Source organism: Candidozyma duobushaemuli, assembly GCF_002926085.2.
Source record: "Candidozyma duobushaemuli strain B09383 chromosome Unknown F_B09383, whole genome shotgun sequence".
Taxonomy (NCBI): Eukaryota; Fungi; Ascomycota; class Pichiomycetes; order Serinales; family Metschnikowiaceae; genus Candidozyma; species Candidozyma duobushaemuli.
This window is the reverse complement of record NW_020289899.1, coordinates 629,021-649,707: the sequence shown is the minus strand read 5'-3', so window position 1 is coordinate 649,707 and position 20,687 is coordinate 629,021. Positions and strand designations below refer to the sequence as shown.

The 20,687-nt window shown below is 47.9% G+C and overlaps 6 protein-coding genes across 6 annotated transcripts; 3 read left to right on the top strand and 3 right to left on the bottom strand. All coding sequences in view use genetic code 12, as the record gives it.

Moving 5' to 3' along the window:
• Positions 1-5,995: 5,995 nt before the first annotated feature.
• On the top strand, positions 5,996-7,018 carry CUE5 (ubiquitin-binding protein; the record flags this gene model as incomplete). Its single annotated transcript, XM_025483382.1, has 1 exon — positions 5,996-7,018. The coding sequence occupies one exon, from the start codon at positions 5,996-5,998 to the stop codon at positions 7,016-7,018; it is 1,023 nt and encodes a 340-aa protein (XP_025337595.1).
• Positions 7,019-7,384: 366 nt separating this feature from the next.
• On the bottom strand, positions 7,385-8,035 carry CXQ87_004950 (uncharacterized protein; the record flags this gene model as incomplete). The annotated part of the gene is made up of 1 exon (XM_025483381.1): positions 7,385-8,035. One exon carries the CDS (start codon positions 8,033-8,035, stop codon positions 7,385-7,387), a length of 651 nt encoding a protein of 216 aa, XP_025337594.1.
• Positions 8,036-10,452: 2,417 nt separating this feature from the next.
• On the top strand, positions 10,453-12,187 carry GAT1 (Gat1p; the record flags this gene model as incomplete). Its single annotated transcript, XM_025483380.1, has 3 exons — positions 10,453-11,644; positions 11,695-11,972; positions 11,999-12,187. The coding sequence occupies 3 exons, from the start codon at positions 10,453-10,455 to the stop codon at positions 12,185-12,187; spliced, it is 1,659 nt and encodes a 552-aa protein (XP_025337593.1).
• Positions 12,188-13,351: 1,164 nt separating this feature from the next.
• CXQ87_004948 (uncharacterized protein) lies at positions 13,352-13,753 on the top strand (the record flags this gene model as incomplete). Its single annotated transcript, XM_025483379.1, has 1 exon — positions 13,352-13,753. The coding sequence occupies one exon, from the start codon at positions 13,352-13,354 to the stop codon at positions 13,751-13,753; it is 402 nt and encodes a 133-aa protein (XP_025337592.1).
• A 649-nt stretch (positions 13,754-14,402) lies between these two features.
• CXQ87_004947 (uncharacterized protein) lies at positions 14,403-15,404 on the bottom strand (the record flags this gene model as incomplete). The annotated part of the gene is made up of 1 exon (XM_025483378.1): positions 14,403-15,404. The coding sequence occupies one exon, from the start codon at positions 15,402-15,404 to the stop codon at positions 14,403-14,405; it is 1,002 nt and encodes a 333-aa protein (XP_025337591.1).
• Positions 15,405-16,070: 666 nt separating this feature from the next.
• Positions 16,071-20,404, bottom strand: TOP2 (DNA topoisomerase 2; the record flags this gene model as incomplete). Its single annotated transcript, XM_025483377.1, has 2 exons — positions 16,071-20,268; positions 20,328-20,404. 2 exons carry the CDS (start codon positions 20,402-20,404, stop codon positions 16,071-16,073), a joined length of 4,275 nt encoding a protein of 1,424 aa, XP_025337590.1.
• Positions 20,405-20,687: the final 283 nt, after the last annotated feature.

Sequence of the window (20,687 nt, the reverse complement as noted above, 5' to 3'; positions counted from 1 at the left end):
GGATCTGTGTGCAGACGATCTCAGGGTCTATCTCAGGGCCTGGGCGTGATCGGGTTGTTTGCTACAAAATAGCACCTGGTGCATAGACGTGGCACGGAGTATAGGATCTGGTTATCACAAAAGAATAGGCTCAGCATTATCTTCCCGGGCGCTTTTCGAATAAACTTTTCGAGATTAGAAGGGATGTTTCTGCCGCGCCACGCATTGTCGATCCCTTTGTAACTTATGCACTTTGTGACTAGAAGCGAAAACCCCCCCCCCCCCCCCCCGGGGTTGACCATATCCCGGATGCAGACCTATCGCTTATGTCCGGTAGGGTGTTGCAACGGCCACCGGGGGAAACAGTGTTGGTTACGTAGCCGCCCGGAGCTTTGGATGCCCCCAAATAATTCGGCGCGATAATGCGTGTTACATGCATCGAAACCCATGCAACATGCTGCGGTACGGCACACAGATTTGCCTTCTACACCGTTCTGGTTTAGGCGATCTCGCTTAAGCGCCCGCGCCTGTCCCAAATAGGAAGGTTGTTCTCACCCGACATGACTCTTCTAGAAACTCGCGAGTTTACGGTGCCCTCGTCAACCGTAAAAGGCTATCTTTCTGCATCGCCAAAGTGCGAGGATCGACCACCATCAACGCCCTTTTAACTCCCCATACTTAAATACCGCTCCAAACTGCCACCACCCATAACCTCCACGCCAAGCGCTTAATCACCTTATGTCCTCTGCATCTCCAAAAGGTGTAGCATACGATATGTCCGTGGAGGCACTTACAGGCCGTCACCGTGGGGACCTGAAAAATCGAAGTTTTCCAGGGAACTTTTTCAGCAGTTTTTGCATGCTTTACTTGGTTGCCCCCATCGTCACCTTATTTACATCTCGCTAAAGGCACTCAATACCCGCCATTGCTGTGGAAATAGCCGCCAGGGAGATGCGCAAACCCTTGAAGCAGGAGGTGCCGTCCGCCGTGTGGCCCCTATGCGTTTTTGGTATTTTTCGGTCACAAAGCTGCTTCGGAAGATTTCTGTAGTTTTTCGTCCATACAGCTTCATCTCTTTGCACGGGACCAACCCAGGACCTTAAAGCTAAAAGTTTAAAATCAGCCACTCCCAAGAACCTCGCCGCAATCGGTCAAGCTGACAAATCAGCTAGTCCCATCGGAACCTGCTTTGTGATCGCTAAGCCTGCGAATTCGATGTCCCTCAGGAACAGGCGATCCTCCGGCACCTCCACGATCCATCGGCAGAACTTGCCATGAGGCTTCGTTTTTGCAATTTTTTTCTCCCCGGTTGCCCTAACGGGTTCCAGCATAATGCGCCGTTTCCCGCCTCAAGTACGGTTCAAATGTCACGAAGCAAGTGACGCTGGAGTATCTGCTGAAGACTAGGGTCAGACGGGACGCATGCATGATTTAAGACAAGCTTTTGGAGCGTGAATTTCCAGAAAGTCAGGAGCTTGTTGCATGCCGCCGGAGGTTGATATGTTTACCGTGTAGTGTTGGATTTGTAGGTCTAGCGCAATGATGGTTGATTTCCTTTTCGGCAATGTCTTCTACTTTGTTTTCTTGCTCTCCTTACCCCAAATATTCCAACCTTTTTGTGGGGCTCAAGATTCGTCTTGGTGAAAGTAGCCCCCGTGGGCTCACCCGGGCCACATCCGAAAAGGTAATTTTATCTCGGCAAACTACGAAGATTTTGCGTCGGCAATGCCTCTAAGCCTGGCCGGTTTTGAGAAACCGACACAAAATAGCTTTGTGTGACAGGCGGGTTCTCTCCATGGATCTCGTGAACTTCACTTTGGTTTGGTAAGATTTGCCCGAATCTTGTGGGTGCATGGAAAACTACACTGGCCTGGCTTGCTAAGCCTTCAGAGCGGTCTCGATCCAATCTTGCTTGATGCAGATTCCCCGATCGAGGCGTCGTTTGCGGCAAAACCAATTTGTACGAAAAGGAGGATACGGCGAGAAGGAGATAGAGGGCTTTAAGTTAGCAGGTTGTAGGTGGTTGGGAGGTTGGGGCAAAGGCTATAGGAAGAACGTGAAACAAGGCACAGGATAGAATTGCTAGATTGGAAACCTGAAGCAACGAACCAACATCACCCCATCCTTTTTCAGATATCCGACGGAAGCATTCCCCCAGCAATGCGATTCACAACGCATTCCACACCCCAGCATGTTTTGCTCTCTTTGCATATCCAGAGCGTTTGACCACATGAGACACTGTCTCACCCGATGCCCAATAGCGGTGAACACGAAATAGATAACTATGGTTAAGAATGGCTGGAACTCGTTTCAGCCTTTAAATTGACGAAAAAGGGTTACTTTGTGCCTCGTGTGAGGTTCCGGATATAAAGTTGCAGCCGATATTGAGAACATCTTCGCCGCATTTCCCGAGACGTAAATGGCGTTAGCGGCTTACGACATTCAAGCCGATCATCAAAGAGCGTCCCAGGAGTGATATCACTGTGAGGCATGATCAAGCAAATGTAACATGGTTCATGATACGGTCCATGTACTTTCTCTGTCCGCAGACCGCACACGGATGTCACACACGGTTGTTCCGAAGAGGGTTTCAAAACGGCATTTTGCTTGACCTGAGCCTTTAAACTTGTCAGCAGCGTTTTTTTGTTTGCTTTGGTGTCAATATCTGTGGATTTCCCGGTATTACATGATCTGATGGTGCAAGCTACATTAGCCCAATGGTGGTGTGGCCATGAATTAAGACTGAACACCCATCATGCGCCGTAAACGGACCAATCATGTTTCTAATTCTGATGATAAATGGTGGCTCTATATGAAGCCTAGGCTTCTACGAGTTCGAGGTCTCGGTTGCATTTAAAGTTCCAGACAGTCAAATCTTGAAATTGCTTTCTGTGAGGAATCAAACGCTACATCGCAATTCAGAGGTAGGAATTTACAAGGTTGTCATGAAAGACATCATAGCATAGCTGCAAATTCCATTCACGTCAATGAGGGTGAAGATTTCACACAAGTCACTCAATGAGATCTGCACACTTTGAGCCAACTTCCTATGACTTGGGGTGGCTGGCTGGTGAGCTACTACAAATGATTTTTGGATCTCCTAGACAGCTCTCAATCTAGAATGAGTACTGTTCATTGCGATCCATGACATTTCTCACTATCCACTGGTGAGCTCTAGTGGGTCGACAATGTAGCCATTCTTGAAGTAGACTGTTTCAACAATTTATCGTCTCCAAAGAAAAGAAAAGCATGAAGAAGACCAAATTATGGTGATAATTTACCAAGATCTTCATCATAAATCGCTTCTCGAGCGCACTATTCTACATAAGTGAGCTGACATCCACGAATCCGAAAATTCACAGCACTGATATAGACCGATTTCTGAGAACTACTCTCAATAAATAATTCATTCAAAAAGGCTCTCCATATGGACTACTTCATTGCCTGAAGAACTTCCAACCTCTTGAGCGCACGTGATCTCACTCAGTGTGAGAAACATCAAAATGCTCGTTTTCCATATTCCATCTACCGTTAGAACCTCCACAAAAGACAAATATGGGTGCTGCTCAGGCGTACGAGTTTCCCCCAATCCGTATGTGATCACGCTACTTCACTTTCCAGTATTTACTAACCTCAGCCTCCCAGAAGGAGTTGGACGACCACGATGTTCCTTTCTTGAACAGAGACAAATGTGCTGCCAAGTGGATCGAGTACAACAAGTGTCTCAATAAGGGCACCTCTTTTTGCAGCGCCACCAAGGATGCTTTTTACGAGTGTCAGTACGTTGCGTTGCAGCAGAGACTTGAAAAGCATTAGATAGCATGAATACAGACCACCGATAAGATGACACAGACGAGGCTTACGAATCAGGGGAATGATCGGGAGCATTGAACAGGGAGTTGTTGAACTGAAATAAAGAATTATGGGACTTTCAGGAGAGTAAAACAAATGGTTGATGGAGATAAATGGAGAACCTAGATTATCCACCTGTGCGCTTTACCCATCCAACCCATGCTCACACAACAACATGAGTTATACCTTTGACAACAGCTGAAATGTGGAAATGCCCTCAAGAACGATCCCACCGTCCCCGTTTCATCAGCCTCTCTACTTGTAGAAATCCGTATGAAACCTCTGCTTTCTTGATAGTGGCCTGCACACAGGCCTCACCCATCAACATTTTCAAACACACTGAACCCCATTGGACGAGAACACCCATTACCTATTCTACCAAAAATGGCTGTCACACAATACCCTCCTCTCCGTATGTGTTACTTTCAACCGCCTTATAAGCAATTTACTAATAACAGTTTCCGAGGATGACTTGCAAAAGTACAAAGTGCCTTTGAAGTGGAGAGACAGATGTGCCGCCTACTTTGCCCTCTACCAGACGTGTCTCTTTAGACAAAGTGCCAACGGCTCCGTGGACTGTCACCACGACAAGCACGTTTGGGAAGAATGTGAAATTTTGGACTTGAACAGAAGAAAGGCGGAATTGAAGGAAGTCAAGGAGAAGTTGAAGGCCGAGAACAACGCCTAAAAGTGCCTTCGAGGCGGCATCTATGTAATTGCATCAGCTGTGTACAAATAGACAGTTTAAAGGAAGAAAAGTTATTGGCGTGTTGGGTTGTGTGAGTTTTACCGATGTTATTTGGTTGAGATACAAAGTACGTCAATTTACTCGTCAGATACGGATATCGGGAGCTCGAAATGTTTCATTGCCAACGTAGATCAATCAGACGAATGCCTGGAAAAAAATGTCTTGTCATTGGTCCCTTTGAGACCTTTCTGTGGACCTCTTGAAGTGAATACCATGGCCTGATCGCCTTGAAGTCTATGTAAAGAAGTTCATCGACAACGACATGGTCAACGCATTGACTTGAAGCCACTGTTCATCAGTATTCCATGACAGATGCTGAATCGGATTGACTCATCTCATCACCTGGAGCTACAGAGTTTACAAGGTTCGGAAGAACATAACTTCAAAACGATGATTTTCAAAATGGAATCCGTAACCATAGAAGAGCATTCCGTCTATTGCCCTAACGTTGGCCTCTGGTGAACTCTAAAAGAGAAAGAAGCTAAGGAAATTTCGGCCAAAAGCGCCTTGTGTCTGCTCAAACAGACACAGCACGGAGCTCCTGGCCATATATTTTACCTCCGCTGTCCACACTATGATATCAATGGCGGAAAGTGATACCAAGCTCTAGCATATTTCGGAGAAGAATAAATTACTATCAATGAGGAAAAACTCTGCACAATCGCAGCTTATATAGCGATGGGCCTGCGGTCACGTGGAGGATTTGGAAGGACCATCTAAATGGAAGGGAAAGTGACCATGGTATCAAGAAATTGTTCAGATTTATCATATTGTCTCTGAATTTATTGAAATTGTTATTGTTAAAGTGGTGCTCGTCGTGTTGTTGCCCGAGGCACGCCAGCAGACTATATATACTTATATGATGGATATCGTGTGATCTCTTTTTTATCAAGAAGGACCATTGATTGAGTGCAATTCGTTTCACCGATTTGAGGATTTGAAAGATGACTTCAGAATGTATCAAGTGTTTGGGTGTCTCTATATCAAAGTGCCTACTGATTGTAAGTGGCTGCGAAAATGGTCACTACTTTCCGAAAAGTTGTAAACGTCAGAACATAATGTAGAGACACACCCCAAGAAATATAAAAGTTTTGATGTCGTAAACATCCAATCCCTAGAGAGAAGTACCCAATCTTCGTATGTTTCAAAATTACAAAATCTAAAAGCTAAGGTTGTGTCATTCATAGTTGTGTCTCAGCGTTCGGTAGAGCGGATTCTTGATGGTGTACTACCACATGCTTAGCGTTGCCAAACTCAAGACAAACGAAATCTGATACAATTTCTATTTAATTTAAAAACCCCCTACAATGTCTGTTTCACACAGCCGATCCTCTAACTGTGGAGCAACCTGGCGGCGCACGACCATGCCGACCCCCGCGATATCACTATGACCAGCATACTCACCTTATCATCAAAATGGCCAAAGAGAAATTGCTGGTTGCATCAACGACCCCTGTTGACCTCGACGATTCCGACAAAAAGAAGTCAACCGAATCTGACTCCTCCAAGGCAGAGTCAAAAGAGGACGAGTCCAAGGAATTGGAGGAGGAGGAGGAAGAGGAGACGACCAAGGACGATAAGGAAGACAAAGATGAAGACAAGACTGAGGACAAGGACACCGAAACCACAGCAGTCAAGCCAAAGGAGCCAGAGTCAAAGGAGCTGAAACAAGAGGAAGAAGGTGGTGCTCCTCCTCCACCTGAGAGACCACTTTCACCACTTTCTAGGGTTAAGAAGGACCTCCAGGATGCCTTCCCCAATGTCGAGGAAAAGTATATCCAGGCTGTCCTTATCGCCTCCCAAGGCCAAGCTGACCCTGCGTTCAATGCCCTACTCTACATTCTGGATCCTACATTCGTTCCTGACATCACGCCTCCAGCTCCACCTGTGCCTCCAAAGCAGGAATTGACTGACGACGAGCTTTTGGCTAGAAAGTTGCAGAAAGAGTTCGAAAGAGAGGACAGGAAGCGTCGGGCTCAGCATCGTCGCAAAAACCAGCAGCCTGTCCAAGGAGACGAGTCGCCTGACGATATTGACCACTTGAAGGAGTCCTTCACCCAGGGTTTCGAGGAGGCTAAAACCACAATCAACGGCTGGGTGCTGGGCCTTTCAAAGAAGTTCTCTCAGGAGCCAGATAGCCAAAACCGTACGCAAGGCCCCAAGCTCTTTGGCGCTTTGGGTGGCCTGTCATTTAACCAGAACCAGAGAGCCAAGCGTTTTGACGAGGATCCTGAGATTTTGTCTCTGGACTTCCACCAAAAGGTGAACCTCGAGCAAGACAAGCCTCCTCTGTTGCCCAAGCGTGAAAAGAGCCCTGGACAAAAGGAGGAACCCAAATGGCAGCCACTCAACTCTGATGTTCCAGTGACCCTGGATGCTTTCCTCGTGACAGACTCAGAGGACGAGGAGTCAGCTACTGCTACGACGAATAAGAAGTGATGAATATCCCTTTTATGAGGTCTGCAAAGCAGGCCAATCATGTCTGTATGACGTAACTACGATATACACATATACAACGCGGCTACAGGCAATTATCAAGTAGTCAACATTTAACTAGTATCCTATTTATATAGGTTGCATCTGCTAAGTGACCCTAAAGCTTTCGGTTGCACAATTGAATAGCGATAGCTTAAGTGTAGGGCCTAGTGAGGCTACATAGATGTAATACCATACGAATAGCTATTTACAGCGCCATGGACCCATGGGCTACACGCCGATTGGTAAGCTATTTATAAGGCCAAACGTGAAGACACGCTGGGTCTATAACGGGAGGTGATAATATACACAGGACATAACAGGCCGGGGTCAGTTGGGAAACATGTGCAACCCCTTGAACACTTTTTCGTAATCGTTCGTACAGTCGTGAGATAGCGAGGCGTTTTGCAAGCCCGGGTGGTATTTCGCCCAGTTGACAGAAGGGGCAGATACTATGCGGTGCTGCTGAGGCAAATCGGAGGCTTTACTGTGGGATTTGGACTCAGAGCTGGAGGAGGCGTCGGGACAAATGAGGCGCACGTAGAAGTCGACCAAGGCCAGCTTGGACTCGAACTTGGCGGCTTTTCTGAGGGCAGAGAGTTCCGTCAAGTCGTCTTCGATTTTTGCTTTCGTGGATGCCAACATGTCGGCCGTGGCTGCCAATGCCACGTAGTCCGGGTTCTTGTCTAGCTGCTGGGGCTTTGCTGGCTCTGGCTCTTCCTCGTGGGGTTCGGAGTCGTAGTCGTCCTCCTTTGGGGTCAAAAGAGGCAGGTTTTCGTAATGCTCGTTGCGGGAAAGCTCAAACGATACGGATTTCTGGCGGGGCTTGTGGGGCAGGGACAGGGAAGGCGACGAAGGCGAAGGCAGCCTTTCTTGCACGGGTTGGAAGTACTCCTTGCCTTTTGCCTTCTTGTGCCTGTTTGTGATGTCCTCCAACTCCAACTTCCGCTTTGGGTATATTTCTGAAAGACTAGCGGCCATGGCGAAGCAGAATGAAGTGATTAGAAGGCTGCCTAGCGGCTGGAAAGGATTTGTGGGAACAGCTTGGAGGGGGGCAAAAAGGGTGGATTAACGAAGCAGGTGTTGTTTTTGAGGTGGGGAGGCGGCCGGGCAGGTGACTATTTGCGAGAAGGCTAGGAGGATGATTTTAGCCTAATACGCCTTTCAAGGCCTTTTTAAAATGGTGGTTTTAGTCGACGGGAAAAGACGACAAAGGTGGTGGAAAAATGAGGGCTGGCGCCAGAGCAAGGAGAAAAATACGCCCAGGGAATGCGCTCCGGAGGCACGGGTGCGGGGCCCCAGCCGGTGGGTGGTACCCCCAAAAAAGCGGTTTTTTGGGGGCGGGGCAAAAGTGGGGGCAGCGTGGGGGACCCTCCATCCATCCGGTCGCCAATTTTGCAAGCAAATTCATGAAAATCACCTCCAAAGGCCCTGCCGCCGGCGGCCGTTCCCAGCTGCTGGCACCGTGCTCGGTACAGAGCCGCGCGGTCTGGCGTGGTGCACGGGTGTGCGGTGTTGCTGCGAGCGACCTTTCGGACTTCTATCGAAGCCACTAAGAAGAAGCAATCGATAAGGGTAGTATTTGGTGAAAATATGGTTTTCAGTATTTTTTTGTGATAGTATTACAGAAGCTATACACTTCAAAAGGCTCTCTATGATTTGAAAAACCAAATCGGAGGCACCACACGAAGTGGCGTGTTATGGCTGCAAACTGCTCACTGACATCATTAAGGTTCGTTGAGACCTTCACTACAAGACACCAGTACCCCGAAATCTAAATCTCCCGAAAAGACAAGCAGACTATTTGGAAATGGCTTATTTTGGCAGGATGTCCAAATCGTAATTAAACTATTGGACCTGCTTCCCTAGCCACAACGGTTTGGTCTTCGTGTGTGTGTACGGGTGCACTGCCCCTCATTTGCAGCCAAAGGCACTGTCTATTTTCTTGACATTTGATTGTTCCGGTGTGCTTTGTTTGTTGATCTGGAGAAGGTCGTGTTTTCGTGAAATGTGTTGATTGAAGCTCAAAGGGGATGTAGACGCTGTGACATTAGGTGTTGTATTACAGGTGGTGATAGGGGTATTCAGTGGAGGATCAAAAGGATTGAGGGGAGGTGATACAGCGAGGGGTCATGACTTTTTGCAGTACGATTCGGACTTGGAACGGTCTGTGTTTTGGTTCCAGGGAAGAAAGCAGCGGAGCCAGGGCTCTAGTTTGACTCTTTGTGTTATCTGGTTCAATGTTTAAAAGAACAGAGCAAAGACTAGGTAGAGTGCCGTTTTGACCTAGACGGCTATCTCATTTGCCTTATTCCCAACCAATTCCAAATAAACCATGTCAAAGGTTACGGATTAAAAAGCGCTATATCATAGAGACGGTCCAATTAGACTTTATTCCATGACCTATCATATCCAGAACCCTGACGCAAAATTACCCAAAACCACTTTGTGAAAACCTTCCGCGTGAATTCATCCACTTTTTCCCACGAAGATCCCATCAAAAGAAGCGTGCAAAGCAAGGCTGCATGAACCAGGCCCTACTTTAGAGCCGTGCGTGCCAAATCCCCCAATCCCCGTCTTTCCAAAGTAAAAACACCGGTTATGAGATCAGCAAAGGGCAAAATTCAGCAAGGAGCCAATTTTCAGATGACCCGACCCACAAGACCGATCCAATTTAGATTTATTTTTCGTCAATGCACATAACCCGCTAGTAGCGGTGTCGGGAACAGTTGCCATCTACATCGCTCGCCTGGTACACCCTAGATGAGGCGCTAATCAACCCGGGATCGTCCTAAACCCTCTCAACCCTGCATGGATACAGCCCACCAGCGTTAGCGAGACGTCAAGATGCACCGTTCAACGGCAACGAGGGGAAGATAGAGAAAAAAAATGGAAAAAAGCATCGTGAAGATCGAAAAACACAGGTTTTCTGGCCCTAGAAGGTAAAACAAATTCCGCCTCCCACCAGTGCCCCAAATGGACATGGAAACTCAGTCGTCTGTGCAGCGTCTATAGCAGGGCGTGGATGGTATCGCACCAATGAGAGGGCACAACAAGCCACATAGATAAGACGAACGGCGGCACTTCCGAGGGCTGGTCCGCCCACTGTAGCAGCGTGAGCTCCACTGAAAATCCGCCCTCGGTTGCCCTCGGCTCCACCCTCGGCGATACCCTGTGCTTTCGGGCCGGCTCTCATCACCAGTGATTAGCAGGCGCCAAATTCGACAAAAACCGGGAAGTTCTCACCGAAGCTCCAGCAACTACTCCATCTTCTTCCCTTACCCCTAATGGCCGAAGAGTCCAACGCAAAACTGCTATGGCTGATGTACAAAAACGCCAAAAACCTTCTTCCTTATCGAACAAGAATGGAAAACTTGACCTGGAGGATGATGCACACAATGGGTCAGAAACACGACATGTCCAGCATTCTGGGGTTTTTGCTGTCTCCTTTACTCCACCATCCTGGTCTTTCTGACCAGCTGCCGGAGCTTCTGAAGGTCGATCCAGGCCACGACGAGTTCGACTATGTTGCCCATATCAGACGAATAGGCCAGGACTACGAGGCCTCGTCCATGAACGACCTGCCGGCCAAAACACTCCAATCAGCGTCCTCGGGAAAGGCTGGCTCCATTTCCTCGGATGCTTCCAGAAAAAGACCTGCTCCGTTTCTGCCTGCCGTGCAACCGACCCATCATCTGAACCTCTCTGCTGCTTTGAAAGGCCTGGCTGGAGCGCCTGTGAAAATCGAAGACCCTGGCGTGTCCATGGATTCGTTGGATTTGGGTACCGATAACGGGTTTGCGTTTCTGCTTGATCCACTAGCTTTTGAAGGCCCGAACGATACATTCAGACAACCACTCCAGGCCCAGTTTTCCCAGCTGCTAAAGAACCCAAGCCGCATGTCCATGAGCAGCTCACAGGCTACTCTTACAGAAACCAGAGGAATCCTGCTGAGTGCTCCTCGTCCCATCAACATCCATAACCATATGGCTGAACCACCCAGCAAACGCCAGACTCCACTGCTGCTGTACGATCCGTATGGCTTGCCAGGATCCGTTTCTGGCTCCATTTCCGGCTCCATCTCAGGCTCTTTCCATAACCCCCCTTCAGCAGGTCCCTCTTCCTTCTTGTCCAACTCATTTGCTCGTCAGGATAACTCCTTGGTCAGTGTGGCTGAATATTTCGGAGGAGATGCAAACTGGAACAGTCCCTACGATTTAGATGACGGTCTGGGCCTGGGCTCCGTCCCCGGTCTGGTGGCCTATGTTCCTTCAGACACCCCAATCAGCCGCCTGGCCTCCACAGTAAACGAGCACGCTTTCAGCTTTCCCGAAAGAGACGGAATGGGCATTCCGCTGAATTACCTGAGCCTGTGGAACGACAGCTTTTTCGACGATGCACCGGCTGCAGTGTCGGCTGCTTCCCTGGCTCCCAGGCCGGCCATGCCTTCCAGACACAGTTTCCAAGGAACCCAGAGACCGCCTATGAAACGCAAAGATAGCAGGCCTCGGAAAGAGAGTATCAAGGAAGCCGAGCTGAGAGGAAACAGACCCGCTTCAAATGCCAATCTCCAAAACGGCCGAACCGAATGTACGAACTGTCATACTCGGACGACGCCGTTATGGAGAAGAAACCCGAAGGTGAGCCTCTTTGCAACGCTTGTGGCTTGTTCTTGAAGCTCCACGGAACGGTTAGACCGCTCAGTCTCAAGACAGACGTTATCAAGAAAAGAGCACGGACAGCAGACAAAAAGAAAGACGGCAAAAAGACCGAGGCCAAGGCAGACCCCAAAAAGAACAATCGAAAAACCAAGTCGGACGGCGACGACAACAACCCGACCCCCACGACAAAGAACAGAAAAAGGGCCCCAAAAGCAAAACCAAAGACCCACGGCGCAAACCAGGCCAAACCCAGCCAGGTTCCAAACCCAACGCTCCTGCTCAGCCTTCCATGCTTCTGCCTCAACGAGGCCAAAGAAGCTCTTCCAATTCGCCCGTTCTGTGGACGCAGAGATCACAGGTTGCCGAGTTGAACTCGGTGGTGAAGGGGGAGCTTCCTGCGATTGACGAGAAGAATGTGTTTGAACGGCAGGATGACGAGGGTAAGTGGGACTGGCTCAGCATGACTTTGTAATATAGATAGACGGTGTTCCGCTACGATATAGACCAATAGAACTCACGAGAAGCGGCGGGTGTAGAGGAAAGATGTTTTTTGATGGAAAAACATTTTGATGTCTGGACGGATTGGGAAGTTCATTTTTGTTTTTTGCTGAAGACGTTGATTGAAGGTCACCTCGGGATTGGTGTCTCACTCACCTACTCCTCAGCTTTAAAAGCTACAAACGGAAATTATATAGTAAAAACCTTCTCTCAAGTTACCAGATACCAGAGTGGCTATGAGTTCACACCTTGTTCTTATCAGTTGGGGTGGATAGCGAGCGACAATTTATCTTTGATGGTTTTTCAAATCATATTATGTCATCGGCCCTTCGGCGAAACCGAATTCATTGCCCTTTTCAATTGCTGGGGCAGAAGGGGATTATGCGGTTCGTCCTGGAGTTCTAAAAGTCTCTCCTTAGACCAGTAGTTGATGATGGATACGGGTCAAGGAGGCCACTACATATTGGATTGGCCTGGATTGGAGATCAATGTTGCCTCAGAGAGTTAATCTTTTGTAATCCAAAAAAGCATGAACTGACCCTAAGCATTTGACCCTAAGCATTTGACCCTAGATCAATTCCGTTGCTTCCAATCATTGTGTCAAATCAGTATAGCAAGAGCACCTATAGTCTCAGAATCCATAATTGGCCAAACTTTCAAAAACCAACCATTTATGTTGAAAGCTGAAAATTCTCCTTCACCATAAGTTGCCCGATCAGCAAGCTACACATCCCCAACTCTTGCTACGCTCTCAAACTTACAAGCGCAACTTCTCACCATAGTACTATATAGTACCCGTACGACAATATCAACGCAATCCCTGGATTTAACTAAAACCTACTGATTTGGACCTCTACCTCTCCTCCAAAAAACTATAAATACCCCTACTCCCCTCCCTCAAACCACAAAATCACAAAAATTATCACACTGCTCTGGAAAATCGCCCACCAAAAGCACGGTGCATATCACGATCGTCGGAGATCTACCCCACGTCAATCGGGAACGTCACTCTTCTCCATCGACCCAGACGACAAATCAAGTGAAACCACCTAAAATACCCAAACTTTGAAAACAATCCCGCCTCAGAATTCGCCATCACCGCCCTTTTCCACCTTTGATCGCGAAAACCAACTACATAATGCCTTCGCCAAAAGTGTCAATCTATTACTGTGCCCGGTGCAAATGGCAAAATCGGGCTGTGTGGTATCTCCAGGAGATATTGCAAACCTTTAGTGACCCGGAAAAGAACTTGATTCCTGAGGTCGCCGTGTGTCCTAGTTATGATCAACCGGGACTTTTCGAAATCACTGCTACCGACAAGGAGGGCGAAAAAACGGTGTACAAACGGCGCATGAAGAAGCTGACGGAGAGCCAGTCGGAACTGTACTTTTACGATGGGTTTCCTGATTCGAAGCTTTTGAAGGTGATACTTCGGAATGCTCTTTTTCCAGAGGCTGGTCTAGGTCATGCTGAAAGTGTCAATCCTAAGGAACCAGGGCTAATGCTTACGTGTGAAAAATGCAACGTTGAGGAAAGCTGAATTGGGATGATTGGTGATCCTTTGGGTTCTTTGAAGGTTGATTGACATCTGGTCAGCTTACATCATCACAGTTTAGTATAGGGTCCACAGGCAACGACTAAAGAATCAATAAAGGCATCGAGTTACCATCATTGCGCTTTAGTAGATGAGAGCAGGGCATGCCAATTGAGGGTATGTCTTGGCGCTACATGGTACTAATGGGCGAGAATTGAAGATGCTATACGCTGCCGTTGGGTACTGATCCCGGGTGATACTCTTAGAGATTGGCGATTTTGCAGGATGCGAGGGGGTATCCGACGCTCATGGGATTCAAAACTCCGCTGTCGTGACGATGCTGCCGTAATTACACTGCTTTTGCAGCCGTCGCCAGCGAAGTAGACTCACCCCGTTGGCTTTTAAATTCACTGGGACGTCAGCCATGCTGCTGAATTAATTAGGGCTGCTTTTCCCCTTGAGACTATCTGCATTAGGTACCACGGACATTCTGATAAAATTAAGAAACGCTTGCAGACTTCTGGAGACATGCTGGCAACAATGACGGCCGACCTTCTTTCAATAAGTTAACTTCAACTTCACACTCGATGCTGATTATGGCGGGAACTGCCCAGGCCTTTACGGTACCGCCCATATACTCCCCACCACTAACACCTCATGGGTCGTTTAACAACTGCTCCTCGTTTTCATCCACATCATCCCAACCCTTCTCGGCAACCGCATAAGGCAACGACGATGCCAATTCTCCAAATGAACCCAGCGCCTTTGGAAACCCGAGCATGTGCTGGTATTGGCGTACCACGTATGTTGCAGATACATTCTTCCTTCCAGAGGTGGGAACCTGCCCAGTGGTCAAATCCTCCTCCAGCTCCAAAGACGACAGCGTACCGCTTCTGCCAGTGCTGCTGGTGTTGTTGTTCTCGCTGCCGTTGCCGTTTGTTTGGTTGTGGCGGTTGATCTGCTTGGCGATCTGCTTCCACTTGTGTTTTTCGCCTGCCGGAAGAAGCTGCTTGAGGAGCTCAACGTCGTGCTCTTGAAAGTGTGCCGCCTCCTTGCTATCCCTCTCGCCGTCTCCCTGAGGATGCTGGTTTTGTGGAGGTGCTTGTGTAATCGGCTGATGGCTCTGAGAAGAAATTTGATTATGCTGGGCGGTCGTGTGATGCTGGAGATGCTGAGGGACTTGCTGCGGGAACTGCTGAACCTGGTGTGGTTGAAGCTGCCCCAGCTGGTGGTTCAATTGATGGTGGTTTTGACCGATATGAGATTGGCCCAAAGGCTGGCCCAAAGGCTGACCCAAGCCGTGGATTTGCGGCTGAAGCGGTGCCTGTTGCACCTGTTGATTAAGCGAGAGCTGGCCTGGGAACTGTGGATGTTGTAGTTGAGGCTGTTGGGTCAGTTGCGGCGGATTCAGGAGATGCTGTGGGATTTGAACTGGAGCTCGAGTCTGGGCTGTTCCCGAGAACAGACCGTCGAATTGAGAATAAGGCGCCGCCGGGACGCCCACATAGTTACCGGGGTTCTGTTGAGCTCGAGGATTTGCGGATTCGTCGTACTCGAGCGGCTCCTTAAAGCCCCCTGTCGAGGACAAGGACGCGGATCCCGAGTTCAACTTGAAGTAAGGATCCGACGGCGGCCCCTGAGGAAAATCTGGATTCATCTTACAAAAATTCTGTTTTGTGGTAGCTTGGAAGTGAGATTTTCGGCGCGATCAGCGGATCTCTAGAGACTATTTTGGTCTCGAGAATGCGATGCAACTCGGCAATCTGGTGATGTTCCACGATGTAGTAGGAGCGGAAAACACAGGCCGCTGGGGTTTAAGTCGGGATTTGAAAATAAAATTCTTTGCGTCAGAAACGGGCAAAAGAATATCAGCAGGGCGGAGATGTGTGCTGCGTTGCCGACTGGAACAGATGAAGAATAAAAGAATAAAAGAATACAGAAAACAAGGGGTCGTGACACGGGTCAATTTAAACACATATATACGCCGAGGGAGCCTAACGCCGAGGTGGTCCTTCCCTGTGAAGCCAGGCTGGGCGACTCGATAATTATTTTTTGCTTTCTCGCTGTTTCAGGGAACCCAGGTGAAACACGCCGCACCCGTCACGCATGCCAGGTCCCAGCCACCGTACAATTTCATAAGGGAGACCAGTAAAGTTCTGCTTTTTCAGTTTCTTTTCACGGCCCGCCCTGGCGTAAGCCGAGACCAGAATCGGTGTTTTGACTGGTCCAACACACGCTTGGTGCCGCCTCGAAGTCTGGTCTGGCAACCGTGACACTTGCTGCAGACGAACTCTTGCGCTTTCCCCCAATGCAAAATGGACTATTACTCATCGTCAGTGTAATCTTCCGACGAAGCTTCTGCCTCCGACTCGCTCAACTCTTCTATTTGGTAGCTCACCGGCGTTCTCCTCTTTCTTGGCGGAGAGTTTTCCCCGACAATCATCAAGTCATCGAGCTCATCATCCACGGTCTGTTTGGCCTTTGATTTGCTCTTTGGTTTCGCCGATACAGCTTGAGGCTCTGGCGTCGAGACCGCATGAGCGGATTTGCTGGAAGACGAGTCTTCGTCCCCATCGATAGTCTGGCTCACTTGCTCGATGAGGTCATCGTCCGAACTGTCGCCAAACATCAGGCTTCTGCTTCCCTTGGACTCAGGCTTCTTTTTCGAGGCCTTCGGCTTGCTGAAGAAGGTAAGAAGATTATCTTCGGGTGCCTCTTTAGGCAGCTCCTGGGGCAGTTCCTTCTTGCCGAATGGAAGCTGGCCCTGGGTCTTCTTGGGCTTGCTGACTCCTTCAGTGGCCTCTTTCTTCACAGTTGGCTTGGGAGTGCTACTGTTCAGCTTAGGCACAGCCTTTTTGGTCTTCTTCTTCGGAGCTCCGTAGTCCTCATCTTCGTCCTTCACAGCCTTCCGCCTTCTCTTGGTGGCTTTGGTGCCCTTGCCCGCAATCAAGCTATTCCTCTCCTTTTCGTCTTCGTCCAAGAACTTCTCCCAGGCAGTGACGAATACTTCAAGGTCCTCGTTCCACAAGTCCTTGGCGCTCTTGCCCAAAAGCGTGTTGAGCTCGCTCTCCTTTTCGTCACGCTGGTTCAACAACTTTTCGTATCTCTCTCTAGTCAAAGACCAGAGCGACATTCCAAGCAAATAGTCATATTGAGTGTAGATGTTCTCTGGCTTGTGCTCACTTTCGTCTTCTTCCTCCAAGTCGTTGATACCTCTGGAGTTCAAGAGACTGACGTCACCAACTTCCTCCTCTTCTTCCTGCAAGGCTTCCTCGGCTTCAACAAACAAGTCGCTTCTTTGCTCGACATTAACTCTCTTACCTTGCTTATCAAACCTGGCAAAGTTGAATTCCATCAAGCTTTCCACCAAGATACTTCTCTTCTTGTTCGACACAGTCAACTCCTTGTCGATGATCAATTTAATGAAACGTGCTTGCTCACTCAATCTGACCAACTGGTTCAGCAAGTCCTCGGATAAGTGATCCTTACGCTTCTGATAGTATTCCAAACGGACGAAGTAGAAGTCACGCAAGATTTCGCTGGCGCTCTCGTATTTCTTGATTCTACCAGCTGGGTCAAAAGCGACCATGTTACCAGTGGAAACAGTCGAGATCAACTTGAATCTTTCGAGCAATCCAATCTGGTGGGATTTTTCCATCTCAGCTGGGGTCAATTTGATCACGAAACGGATACCGGCAGCATGCTGCTCCTCCATATCCTTGATCCAGGGTTTATCCGAGTTGACAGCATCCAACAAGAACTCCTTCACGTTGTTTGTCCATGACTTCACTGGAATTTCTGTGATTTCCAAGGTCTTCTCGTCAATTTGCTCGATACGACCAGTGAGTTTGAACTTACCTTCACCAATCTTGTGCACGTCACCTTCCCATCCTTTATACCATGGGAGCATTTCCTGAATCTCTTCACCATCCATAAGTCTCTTGATGTTGGCAACGATATCAAGAGGATTGAAGGAAGGGACGTTGGTAGACCAACCAGTACCAATACCATCAGCACCATTCACCAAAACCATTGGAATAACCGGCAAGTACCACTCAGGCTCCACAGTTTGGGCATCATCTTGCACGTATGTATATAATGGATCATCCAATGGGTTAAAGATTTTTCTGGTAATTTCCGTCAACTCAGTGAAGATATATCTTGCAGCAGAAAAATCTTTACCGCCGGCAGCTCTGGTACCAAAACCACCGTTTGGTTTAAGAAGATTCAAGTTATTTGAGCCAATGAAGTTCTGCGCCAAACCAATAATGGTCTGGACCAAAGACTGATCACCGTGATGATAGCCTGTCTTGTCACTGATATAACCGGCCAAGTTCACAACCTTCATCTCGTTCTTCAAATTTCTCTTGAAGCAACCGAACATAACTTTACGCTGACCTGGTTTGAAACCATCCAATACCGAGGGAATGGATCTGATGTTGTCTGCCATGGAGAACAAAATCAATTCTCTGTTGATGAAATCACTAATAGGGATAACAGACAAGTCAGAGTCAAGGTATGTACCAGGCTGGAAACCCTGTAACCATTCCTTACGGTCATCAGCTTTCTTTTTTGAGAAAGCCAAATCAATCAAACTCGAATCATCATCTTGAAGGGCATGGAAATACTTCAAGTGCTTATCCAACTTCGAGAAGTACTCCCTGGCCTCTGTCGTTGTGGAGGTACCCAAACCCTTGTAGTATTTGTGAGTCCAGCGACAGTTCTTACCCTCCGTTTCTCTCCATTGCTCAAACTCTGGCATCGAGTAGAAGGGAATCTTTGTGTCTCCAGCTCTACCTCTGCTCTTGATGGATACTTTAACAATTGGAGTAATGAATTCAAGAAGGAACTCATCGATGTTAAGCAAACCTGGGAAACTGGTTTCAAAGAAGTTGATAAGCAAACCCTTGATATGCGAACCATCATGATCCTGATCTGTCATGATCATAACGTGGCCGTATCTCAAATCTTTGATATTATCACGATTGTAGGCTTTCCTGTGTTGCAACCCGATAATTTGTTTTAAAGCAGTAATTTCAGCATTCTTAGCGATCATTTCGGTAGAGGCGTCTCTCACGTTCAACAATTTACCACGGAGAGGGAAACAGCCATAGTAATCTCTTCCAACGACTGATAGACCGGCAACGGCCAAAGACTTGGCAGAATCACCCTCAGTCAAAATAAGAGTACACTTGTAGCCTTCCTTTGTACCGGCTTTATTGGCATCCACAAGCTTTGCCTGCCCTTTAATACGCGTTCTCCTCTTACCGTCATCCTTTTGCAAGGCCTTGCCCTCGTTGGCATCCACGATGGTCTGGATAGCCTCGATGATGCTTGTCTTGGAGAGCTTCTTGATAAACTGGTCACTGATGACGATTTTATCCTTGGCCTTGGATGCGAATTCAGATGGCCTTGTGGTAAGCTGCTCCTTAGTCTGAGACGTAAATGCTGGGTTCTCGATCAAACAGTTGATGAAGATGAAAATGTGACTTTTGATTTGTTGTGGCTTGATCATGGCTTTTTTACCCTTCTTACCTTTGTTGAGCTCATCCATAAGCTTGTTGATGATTTGATCGGAGACGTATTTTACATGTGTTCCGCCTGCTGTAGTAGCGATGGAGTTGACAAAACTGACCTGGTTGAAGTTACCATCACTGACAGCGAACGCCAATTCCCATCTGTCATTGATAACTTCGTGGACTATGGTTGTGCGGTTGTTTGCCTCGGTTTCAATGGCCAAGTCTGGAGAGCGCTCCTGGATTGCCTTGACGTACATCTCCACATAGTTTTTGAAGTTACGGATACTGAGCTTCTTCTCATTTAAATAGACGTTACAGTCCTTCACGGTACCACACAAATCGTAGACACGTCTGCGAAGCACTGAAAGGATGTCGCTATCAAGAGAGTCCATATTGAACTTGGACAAGTCAGGTCTAAACGTAACCTTGGTGTATTCCTTCTTGTTTTTGGCTTTCGTGATTCTAGGTTTGGACACCTTGGACATATTGTTGGTCCACGTCTGCTCATACACAAGCTTTGTGTTTTGATCCGATGTCTCCACGGTGAACTCGGTGGAGAAGATATTACAAAGCTTAGCACCGAAACCGTTTCTACCACCCACCACCTTCTTCTGGTCGTCGTCGTAGTTGGATGACGTAAGCAAGTTACCAAAGATCATCTCTGGAATGTACATCTTCTCCTTGTCGTGGACCTCAACAGGGATACCCTTACCGTCGTTCATGACGGAGATCTTGTTATTTTCAGGGTCGATATCAACCTTGATGTTCTTCATTTTCGGATCTCTGATCTTGTTATCGGCGGCGTTAACCAAGATTTCATCGAAGATCTTGTAGAGACCAGGGACAAAGGTCACTTTGGAGAACTTCATGGTCTCCGTTTCCGCGTCAAAGTGCCAGATCTCAACATCATTCTTCTCCACAGACCCAATATACGTATCAGGACGTTTCAAGATATGTTCGAGCTGAGACAATTTCTGGTACTGAGCTGATGCCCCAGACTGGCTCCTCCATTGGATGTGGGTGTTGTGTTTGAAGAATCCAGAAGAGGCGTTTTGGAAGACTTTGATTTTTTCTTAGGCACGACTTCAATGTCGGAGAATGACTCGTCCAGAAAATCCTCGTCGGAAAAGTCGGACATCTTGTATGTTTTGGTTCTGAAGAACTGGTAGTTGTAGAAAGACGCGATCGCGCACGGGTACGGCTGAGAAGAAGAGACGGAAGATGGATCCCAGCACGCCGGAGCATCAAGGGTATAAATAGGGAAAGAATTCCTCTTTTTCGTTAAAGCAAATTCAAGATGTATTAGCTTTTTCTCTTGAGTTGGTTGAGGAAGGCTTGATTGGTGGGCGTGTTTTCGCGTGTTTCTAGTGTTATGGTGCATTGTTGAAGTGGTCGAGTTGAAAATGGTGGCATTTGGCGGT